Here is an 11,480-nt window from a genome sequence, read left to right as displayed (position 1 = left end):
TTCAGCAAAGATGACCCAACACTCTTTGAGTTTATTACAATTTTTGATAAGGAAATGTAGCAGAAGGCTCTAGGGTGATACATTTTTTAAATCCCCAGAACAAAACTATTAACAAAAATTTGTTTGTTGCTTTATTGCCATGGTTTTCAAGAATGGTAAAATATAGCGACAATTCGTAGGCATTACAAAAAAAACTCCTCCCTCACCGGTGTTCTGTTTTATGTTTTGTTGCTTACTGCCTCTCTGCAAATGGCAAATCTAGTTTTTTCATGGATTGTCAGGATGCTCCCACGGGCTTCCTCCTCCCAGTCAGTCTTGCAGGAATATCCCTGGAAGCCAGGGGTACCCTCGCAGATCCCGTGCTCCTGGGCAAACATGTGGAGGAAACCTTGGGAGTTGGCAGCAAGCAGGGAGCATGGAGACCTCCCAGGGAGGCCCTTCTTTGGTAGGCAAATCCACCTTGGCAAGTGCTACTGAGCCACCTGTGAGGGAGGGGCACTGGCAGTGGAACTGACGGAAGCCACCTCCAATGGAATGTACAACAAGGGATGTTGCTGAGGAAGGCAAGAAAGAAGAAGGGGGGAAGGCCAAGGGTGGTTGGGGAGGAAAGGTGAGGGGCCTGGCATTCCCAGGAGGGAATGAAGCTGAAGCAAGCCTGCAGGGAGAGTAAATTCACAGGGGACTAATGTGGGAGAGGGGAGGCAATTCCACAAACCTCCTAACCCCAGCCAAATGGAAGGGCATAAGCCAAGAACAGCAGACCTGGAGCCAAGCCTGGGATGGGAGGAAGCAGAAACTGTGAAGGGAAGTTAGGATGGGTGGGGTTAAAGTAAACTCTGGTGTTCCATGGAGTGGGAGGAGTTCTAGAGAGAAAAAGAGTATAAAAGGAGGAAGGGGATGACAATTGGATGTTGGTAAAGTTAAAGGATCGTGGAGTAGTAAGAGCAGAGTAGGATAAAAGTTTGAGAGATTGTTGGCAGCAACCTAACATGTTGGAAGTTGCAGTGGACGGAGCTTTCGCTGTGGATGGGGAAAAGTTTCCATTTGAGGGCAAGAGAGAATCCCAAAAGACCCCCAGTGACACAGACACCGCTTCAGTTCAGACTCGCCTTCAGGAAGTTCAACAGGGAGTAATGTAGAGCAACCCTGCTTTGCTCCAGCCCTACGGTTGTAACACCAAAAGCTTCATTAAAAGCCAAGAGTTATAACAACCCAGTGTTTAGGCCATCTTCTTTTGATTAGGTCTGCTTATGGCGACATCATGTTGTTTCTCTGAAATAATTTTTAAAATTGGCTGGGTCCAGGGGGGTGGGTTTTCAAAGGAATTCTGTACTTTCTGAATGAAATGAGCTTGTTTGCAATTCTGTGCAGGGGGAGGTGTGGAAGGAATGGTGGCCAAGCCCAGAGCAGATGATTAGCCTTACAAAAGCTCAGGGGCCAGTCGCCAGCAAGATCAACAGAAAATACATTTGATCTGCAATAGAATTGCCATGGTGGGGATGAAGGATAAGTGATGATTCAAAGGGCAAACCTGAGCAGTTCCCAAAATCCAGTTGGGGGCTCGTGATCTCCTTCTGACTCACCTGGCCTCTGAGAACTTGAAGGGAAAAGGTTAGTGGAATGGTGGAGCCTACAGGTCAGTTGGACAATCAGTTCATCATCTGCAGTCTCATACATATACACATGCTCTTTGTTTTAAAATGGTGAACAAAGAACACCCCATAGACCGTTTATGCACTGGGAACTTCCCTGCCCTAGCTCCCATGCAGGAGCACAAATCGGGGGTGGATGAGGGGCCCCAGGTCAAATGCTCTCCCATGTGGGTGCAGGAAGAGGTGGGGCAACCTGCCACAACTAAAACTCCAGCCTGCAGCCTGGCATGAAACCTCCAGTGCATAAACGGTCATATGCAAACAACATCAGGTATTACTAACATGGTATGGTTTTAGACTAAATTGGTTACAGTTTGTGTTCATTTTGTCATATGCTTTGCTGATTTTTTCCTGACCTGAAAATAAACCTTACAGTTCAATAACCCAAAAGAATTACTGACTTATTCAATGTGAAATTGGGGAGGGATGCATATACTGAAAGGAAATATTCTGGCTCATGCAAAAGTGTTTTTCACACTTTCCCTTCCCCCCGGGCCGGGGATATTTTTGACCACAATACATGGGAATATGGTCTTTGAGTAGAAGTACAACCCCTAGATGGAATGTGTCATTAAATATGGTGGTTTGTGGGTTACGGAGCAGCTTGTTAGAATAGCTGATGGGATCATTAAACATAAGGTGACTTTAGGGTTGCCAACTCTAGATTGGGAATCTCCCTGGGATTTGGGGGGCAGAGCTGAAAAAGGGCAAAAATTGGGAAGAGAAAGAAGCGCTCTTCACACATTGATACCACAGAAGCCGCATGCTGAAGTGGCCATTTTCTTCAGACAAATGATTCTTTCTCGATGGGAGATTAATTGTACATTGGGGAGAACACGAGCCCTCCAACTGGAGGTTGAAAAGAAGCCTACTGATAAGATAGTATAGGTCTCCTTTGAAGATCAGCAGATAGCAGAGATTAATGCTTTGATCCCCACCATTACAAATTTTACTTATTAATGATTACAGACCAAATGTATTTTCTGGTCATTTGGGAAGAGCATAAAAAAAAAACAGAAGATCACCCAACAAGTGCAATGACAGAGTTTCCGGTTTTAGCAATTTTTTTTGGCCTGCATGAGTTATTTTGTGTGACTTCCAATTCCCATTGGAGACCAAGGCCAAAATTGTGTGCAGTACTATAATTAGGTAGGCAAAACAAGTCATTACTGTTGTTTTCTTGTCAGACAAGAAATGTCCAAGGGTCACTAAAAAAAAAAAATCACTACATACAAAATCTCCATAAATCAGCAGGGCTTTGATGCACTGATACAGAAGAAGAAGAAAAAGAAGAATTTGCTCTTGTAGTCTCAATGCCTTCTCATTCCTCTCCCCACAACAGACAACTTCTGATATAGGTGAGGCTGAGAGATCCCTAACTCTGACTAACCAGATTCCTTCAGATCTCAGCCTCTAAGTGGAACCAACCTGTTTGGATTTCAGGCTATTAAGAAATTCCATGTTTACAGTACAGAAGCAGGAAAAGGTAAACTATATTTGTTCATCTTTTCTCTTAAACACATATGTGGTGTCCATATGTCTACTGTGATTAGAAGGCACTTTTTACTGCCAACCTTCCTCCGCAGATTCCCCTATTTATATTAACAAAAACAACAAAGTGGATTAACAGAATAAAAGTTGCATCAAATTGGAGATTCCCCTTTTGAAAAAGTAAGACGGCAACACGTCTGACCACACATACAGGCCATGTTGAGAAGTGTGGCTCCCACATGGACCGAAGCCTTCTGAGACAGAGAGACTGGATAGAATCTGGATACAGCCTCAATACCACAATTAATCTCTTCTCTTATCCCTCAAACTTCTCACTTCCACTTCATTTTGGGAGAAAGAACAATTTTCTTTACATATTATAGTGGTGTATTCTATCATTTGGGGAGATTGGTAGTGGACGAACCCATTGCATTGTTTTGACCTCAGTCACATTCCTGCTACTTGCCAATTGCATTGTTTTGATCCTGAAAACACATCAGATGACAGCAGGCATCAGGGAATCAAGGCCAAGATGGTAAGAAGGATGATGCTGGTACTGCTGTTTCTTCTCTTCAAGCTGTGCCCAGCTGTATGCAAGGAGTATCCCATTCAATGCACTGCAGCTGTTGACCTTCTTCCTATTCCTCATGCGTTTTATCAGCCTGGTGACCTGGTGGTGGGTGAGATTGTTTCTCAGGTCTTCTACCTTTACGAGACTCCGTCATTTAAAGAGCAGCCTAAACTCTTGTTCGTTTCTGAACCAATGTAAGAAAATCATAATTACTCTTTCTACCATTTATTCATTTACTAAAATCCTCAATTTGTACAGTATTTGTAAAAAAAAAAAAAAAGGTATATTGGCTTCTGACTTGTGAACACACCTATAATTTGATGCACAGAAGACAGCAAAGCAGCAGAAAGTGGTAGATTGGAGAGAAGGTAGAAGGGAAAGAGCTTATCTGCCCATAGCATGTACTTAAATACAACAAAAATAACAATAAAGAGTTATGTCCAAGGCTTCACAGAAAAGAGTTTCCTTAGGATGGTTGTGAAGGAATTGGAAGAGATGTTATCATTTGTTTGGTTTGGGAAGTAGTGGGGAGAAAGTACACAATGGTTTTATCCTGTGGGACAAGAGGCCTTTGGCTGTACCAGGTTGTGGGGCTTGTAGAATGAGGACCAGTGCTAAGGGAAGATAAATACTTTTGTTTTATTTTGTTTTTGTTGGTTTTCAAGCTCATCTATAACTCTCATTATAGATCGGTAACAAAGAACTACCAGCACAATCTGGCCATGGCTTTTGCTGTCAAAGAGATTAATGAGAATCCCAATATCTTACCAAACATAACCTTGGGATTCCACATTCTCAACAGCTACTATTTGGCAAGGATGACCTATAAAGCCACCCTGAGCTTGCTTTCTTCACAGCACAAGTTTCTTCCCAATTTCAAGTGTGACAAACAGAGCAATCAGATTGCAGTTATTGGAGGACTGGATTCAGAGTTATCTGCCAATATGGCTGCTACACTCACCATATACAAGATACCACAGGTAGGCCATCCATATATGGGTGCAGCCCACAGGATGGAGTGGAAATGTTGTGCTTTGATATGTGATTGAATGGTCTTTACATTTTGTTTATTTTTTTCCAGCTCACTTACGGATCATTTACACCAATGCAGGGTAACCAGCTTCTCCTTTCTTCTTTGTATCAGATGGTTCCAAATGAAGCCACTCAATATTTTGGAATTATCAAGTTATTACTCCACTTCAAATGGACATGGATTGTGCTCTTCGTTGCAGAAGATGACAATGGGGACAGGTTCTTGCAGATCTTGCTGCCAATGTTTTCTGAGAATGGCATCTGTTTTGACTTCACTATAAGATTATCAAAACATACTTATTTCCAAGAAGCATTGGATGTGCTTATTAAGAAGGCAGAATATATAACAGTTCTCACTCAGACCAAAGCCAATGTACATTTTGTTTATGGAGAAAATTCATCCATGTTCAGTTTGCGAGTAATGTTGTTTTTAAGAACTTTTATTTCATTTCCTCCCCTGCATAAGGTGTGGATCATCACATGCCACTGGGATTTTGAATCAGTGTCTTTCCAACGGGCTTGGGATATAGAAACCTTCCATGGTGCCCTGTCCCTTGCAGTTCACTCAAATCAGCCACCAGGATTCAAAATGTTCCAGCAGTCCATAAGCCCTTCCTGGGCAGAAGGAGATGGTTTTATTGAGAACTTCTGGGAGCAGGCATTTAGTTGTTCACTGAGGAATCCACATCTTCATGGGGACAGCAAGAAAATGTGCTCTGGAGTTGAGAAGCTGGATTCTATTCCAGTCATTTTGTTTGAAATGAGCATGACTGGCCACAGCTATAATGTCTACAATGCTGTCTATGCAGTGGCACATGCCTTGCAAGCCACCTACATATTCCAATCTAAGCACAGAACAAGCGAAAATGGGAAGAGTCCAGTTTTCTGTGATGTGCATCCCTGGCAGGTAATTGCCTCTCAGATATAACATCATAAATACACCTTGTTTATATTTTCTCACAGCTGACTTCAGTTATGTATTCATTTCATTTTAAATATTTATATTGCCTATCTCCACATCCAGATTTTGAGATAGCATTCTAAACAGATACAAGGGACAGTATACTGTAGGTAATATAAAAATTTAATCCAAACAATGAAATTGTTATAATAATAACTACCTTAGATCACTAAGAGTTTAATGGGTAAGATACAGTAGCCCATATTATTCGGCTCCAACCATCTTGATAGCAAATGTAGACTCTTCCAAGTCACTACTTTAAGTGTAGTAACAACTTTTCTGGACCAAGATAAATTTCTGAACACCCTTCAGAGGCAGATCCACATAGAGTGCATTACACCCTACCAGCTTGCAAGCAGCTGAAGCATCAACAATCATGACCAAAGGAAGCCTCATAAGGAAGGTTCATATATGGTGAACCAGTCAAAACTGGCTAAAGGACCTATGAACTACGGATATCTGGGTCTCAATATGGCAAGATATCCTAATGGTGGTGCTATTACTTTAGAGGAGAATTCTGACCCATGCCCAAATAGGTTCATTCATGACATTCAATTTTGCTTTATTATTAATGAACTAGAAAATAAGCCCGCTGTACTCCAAATACAGCGAGGGCCAGCGGGGCACGCGAGTTTGGCAGGGCTTTGCGGGGCCAGGCCGCGGTGTGTCCTGTGAGTCGGCGCCGCCTCGTTCTGCCTGATTCGTCAATCCAGTAGCAAGGGACCAATTGCGAGCCGCGCTGTGCATGGCTCACAATTGGTCCCTTGCCGGCATACTGACAGTCGGAGGGCCCAATCGACAGGCACTTTTCGCCAGCCGATTGTGCCCTCTGATTGTCAGTCTGGAAGAAGGGGCCTATCGGCACCCTTCATCATCCCAGACAGGGCCCACCCTCAGGGCCCTTACTGCTTTATTTTATCAGCTCTGCAGGAGCAGTTAACGATAGTACTCCTTTCTTCTCGGTATAGGTCAGGATACTGTCCATCCTGTTGTGTACAGGAGATATTCTGGGTCTTGGAAATTCAAGAAATTGCAAAACTATTGGTTTGTTTCTAATCTCTTGCTTACATTTTATTTCCTTTTTTCTGGTTAATCAGCTGAATAGTTTTTTAAGGAGCATCACATTCAACAATAGTGCTGGTGATACAATACAATTTAAAGAAAACGGGGAACTGAAAGGTGGTTTTGATGTGACAAACTGGGTCACTTTCCCAAATGGCTCCTTCATTAGACTAAAGGTTGGAATATTTGATCCTTGGGCTCCTCCAGAAGATGAATTGACCATTCATGATGATCAGATTGCATGGCACAGAACATTTAATCAGGTGGGATATCTTCATGTATAGGAAAAAACTATTTTCTCTTTTGATTTTGTCTATATGAAAACGATAGGAGTCAAGTTTTAATTTCAGAAGATGGAGCCTATCAGCATTTATATTCAAAGTCACCCCATTCACTTCCTTCCTATCATCTGGATTCCACTTCCGCTTTCTTCATGCAGATTCCAGATTCTCCAGGATTGCCCATGCTGATATTATACTTTATTGGTAATACAAATTCACCACTTTAAAAATGTAAATTTTCTCCATAAACTTTATTATAAGCACAGATAATGATATTAAACAATATCTACAGAATTACAAGTAATCAAATATTTGAATACATGCGTTTGTTTAACGATTTCCCTCATTATGTTCTCTTTCTTTGCACCTGAAAGCCCCTATATCTTCTTCCTGTTCACTGTATTTTTCTTTCCTTCCCACTTATCAAGCAACCTTTCTTTCATCTGACCTTCTAACTCTTCTGCAGGCTTATTTGTTATTGACTTTGTTATAATCTGGCTTTCTTCCTAACGGGATCCAGTGCAGCTGACATAATTTCTTCTTTTTTGTATCCTTTAACTTACAATTGGTGAAGCAGGTTGTCCTCTTAGCCAGTAACCTGCTGTAGGTGCCGCTGGATTGTTTGCCTTGTTTATAAAATATTTCCACTCTTAGTAATTGGTGACAGTTGTTTTGGCCATATGGATAAACAATTGCTGGTTTCTAAGGTGTTCCTCAATCTGTTTAGCCATGTTATCTTTGGTGACAGTTGTTGGATCTTCCATTCAGTTGGTTGTTCTCACCGGAGGAGTTTATGAGGCAGTCTGCTGGTGTTCATCCTGCAGAAATAGCCTGCACTATAGGATTTGTTCTTTAATTTGCGGTTGGTTGTCCCTTTTTTTCTAAATTGTCTCTTTTCGATTACGATCACATAGAAAGACACCCAGGATCTTCCCCAGGCATCACTTTTGGAAGATATCGAGTTTTTTTAATGTCAGGTTTTAGTAAAGTCCATGTTTCTGATCCATATAGGAGGATTGGCAGATTTAGTTTCTGGAAGAGATGGACTTTGGTCCTGAGGGAGATGTTTGCCATCTTCCAGAGGCACCAATTGAACATGTCAAAGGCTGACATTGGTTGGCCAATCCTACTGATGGCTTCAATGGTAGATCAGGGGTAGTCATCCTGTGGTCCTCCAGGTGTTCATGGTCTACAATTCCCATGAGCCTCATGGGAATTGTAGTTTATGAACTTCTGGAGGACCACAAGTTGACTACCCCTGGTGGTAGATGACACTTTCTTTGGTTTGTGCATTTATTTATTCAATTTATTTCCTGCCACTCCTGAGACCGGCTCTTGGTGGGTTTCTTACACCAATGAGCCTAAGTATTTAAATTCTTTGACTTGCTCAATTTGGCCTCCACTAAGGTACACATTTGTCGGTTATTCATCTATGTTTATGGTTTTGGTCTTATCCACATTTACTGTTAATCTATAAGATTGAGCAACACAGGCAATGTCATAGAGGATGTTAGTAGCCTCTGCACCAGTATCGGCAAATATGGTACCATCATCTGCAAACATTAGATCTGTCAGTTATGTGTTTTGGCCATATTGAACTCCACGTGTATTCTTGAATGCTTTCCCCCCTTCATTTTATCCACACTTCTCCTATCCTCCATTTTTCTCCTATTCCCCATTTGATCTTCATCACAAAAACCAGATTAAGTTGAATTGGGGAAGAGTAATCAGATGTAAAACTAGTGACATTTCATGACTCTATGATTTGAAATCAGATTTCCTAGATTTTCCTACTTAGAGAGTCAGGCTGGTATAGTGGCTAAGAGTGGTGGCCTTTAATCTGGAGAACTGATTTTGATTTTCCACTTTTCCACATACAGCCAACTGAGTGCCCCTGGGCCAGTCACAATTCTCACAGCTATCTCAGCCTCACCTACCTTACATGGTGTCTGTTTTGCAGAAAGGAAGGAAAGGTGACTATAAGCCACTTTGAGAGTCCTTAGGGCGGGGGTCATCAACCCCCGGTCTACGGCCCGGTGCGGCAACTACGCGTGAGCGTTTACCATTGGCTCTCCCCTCACCCAGGAGGCGGTCCCTGACCTGGGAAAGGTTGGGGACCGCTGCCTTAGGGTACTAAAAACTGGGGTACAAAACCCAGCTCTTTTTCTTCTCCAACAGTATAAGAGAGCGTGTAATTGTTAACAGCACATATTGTGCTCATCTGAGGTTCTCAGGGTCATTTTTATGTGCCAATCTCCCTTTCTGCTTATGGACAGGTTCTACCACTCTCTGTGTGCAATGACCACTGCCTTCCTGGCTACAGCCAACAAGAGAAGGAGGGAAAGACATTTTGCTGCTATGACTGTGTTCCATGTCCAGATGGGATGATCTCTGAGCAGATAGGTAGGAAAGTGAATGATCAGAAATGTCAATCATACACAATATTATATTCAGATGAATCCAATATCCAACACATGATCTGTAGCTGCTGGGCACACCTGCACCATCTTTACTTATTGTTTGGTGTCCCGATCTAACAATGTTAAGATCTGCTCGCATTACTATCAGGGATATGCCTGGACTAGACTTTCACTAGGATGGTGGAGATGGAATTCCTTTCCAGAAGCATTAGGGTATATATAACCTAGGGAATGTGAGGCATTGGAACTTCAGAGCTACCCTGCACTGCGGTTTTAGCAGCTAAAGGCACTGAATGAGGAAATCCTGACAGGAATGTAGGCCTGGAATGATAGAGCCTCAAGGAAACCGGACATTGGTAGTAGTGGATAAGCAGGTTGTGCCCTAGGAATCAAGCCTAGGAACTTAGTTTTTACTGCATGTGTAGTAACCAATTACTCTGACTCTTAGCTGTCCCCTAAGAATTTGGTTTATAATGAAGAGGTTTGCATAAGTTAGGAAAACTGGATGGACAAAGCAAAATTGTAAAAAGTGAATTCAGAGAAAAATGTTTGGAATACTCATTAAAAACAAATAGAATCTGGAAATAATTCAACAAACTTTCTCTCTTTCCAGATATGGATAGCTGTGTTATCTGTTCGCCAGGTGACTATTCAAATTACAACAAAACTCAATGTGTCCCCAAGGATGTAAGCTTTCTTTCTTATGAAGAACCCATAGGTATCATCCTAGCAACCATGGCTATTACATTGTCCCTGGTCACAGCTTTGGTACTTGGAACATTTGTGAAGCACCAGGATACTCCCATAGTCAAAGCCAACAACCGCAGTCTGACCTATCTTCTTCTCATCTCCCTTACTCATTGCTTCCTCTCTGCCTTGCTCTTCATTGGTCAGCCTGGAAAAGTGACCTGCCTTCTCCGACAAACAAGTTTTGGCTTCATATTCTCAGTAGCTATTTCTACTGTACTGGCCAAAACTCTCACTGTGGTTCTGGCCTTTGTGGCTACCAAACCGGATTCTAGGCTAAGGCCACTGGTGGGGAAAAGACAGGCATATTCTCTTGTCCTTTCTTGCTCCATTGTTCAAGTAGGCATTTGTGTTCTTTGGATCAGTACTTCGTCTCCTTTCCCAGATAAGGACCTGCATTCACTGAAGGATACAATCATACTGGAATGTAATGAGGGCTCAGTTGCCTTGTTTTTCTGTGTCTTGGGCTACATGGGCTTCCTAGCTGCAGTCAGCTTCATGGTGGCTTTCCTTGCCAGGAAATTGCCTGACAGTTTCAATGAGGCCAAGTTCATCACTTTCAGCATGTTGCTCTTTTGCAGTGTTTGGCTGTCTTTTATTCCCAGCTACCTGAGCACCAAAGGGAAATCCATGGTGGCTGTGGAGATCTTCTCCATCTTAATCTCTAGTGCAGGCTTACTTGGTTGCATTTTTCTCCCCAAATATTATATCATTGTCCTGAGGCCTGAACTAAACAACAGAAAGCTGCTTGTACAGAAGAAATATTCATAGAACGCGTTATTCTCTGCATTATGTTGAGCTTGCGGGGAGAGGTGGGAAATAAATCGAATAATAATAATAATTATGATTGTGATTGTGACTGTGATTGTGATGTCGTGTGCATTCTTGTAAAATGGCACAGACCTACAATTCCTAAGTTTATGTATCCAAATGATTTGCGTTTGAAATCGTATGGATCGATTTAAATTCTCAGAGAGTCGTTTCCTTAGTTTTAAAGTTAATTGTCAACTCTCTCAAAGTGCCACAGATCTACAGGTTATAAAACTCCATATCCAGAATTGTTGCATTTGAATTGGTATAGCTCTTTTTCTTATATTAAGTTTATCTCTGTGTTTTAAGTGTTGGTAAGACACTTTTGACTTCTGGTGACCCTATGAATCAATGAACTCCAAAATTAGTTTTTTAACAGTCTTGCTCAGGTCTCAAAAAATGAGGTTAGAGTTATGTCTGGGGTATATGTAATCAATCTGTGTGTTTATCAGA

The 11,480-nt window shown here is 42.0% G+C and overlaps 1 protein-coding gene across 1 annotated transcript; it reads left to right on the top strand.

The window, feature by feature from the left end:
* Positions 1-989: 989 nt before the first annotated feature.
* On the top strand, positions 990-10,988 carry LOC143825399 (vomeronasal type-2 receptor 26-like). The gene is made up of 7 exons (XM_077313428.1): positions 990-1,130; positions 3,721-3,908; positions 4,403-4,694; positions 4,796-5,164; positions 6,805-7,032; positions 9,327-9,453; positions 10,084-10,988. Exons 1-7 carry the CDS (start codon positions 990-992, stop codon positions 10,986-10,988), a joined length of 2,250 nt encoding a protein of 749 aa, XP_077169543.1.
* Positions 10,989-11,480: the final 492 nt, after the last annotated feature.

This window comes from Paroedura picta, chromosome 16 (assembly GCF_049243985.1).
Source record: "Paroedura picta isolate Pp20150507F chromosome 16, Ppicta_v3.0, whole genome shotgun sequence".
Classification (NCBI taxonomy): Eukaryota; Metazoa; Chordata; class Lepidosauria; order Squamata; family Gekkonidae; genus Paroedura; species Paroedura picta.
This window is presented reverse-complemented; position numbering and strand designations above follow the sequence as displayed.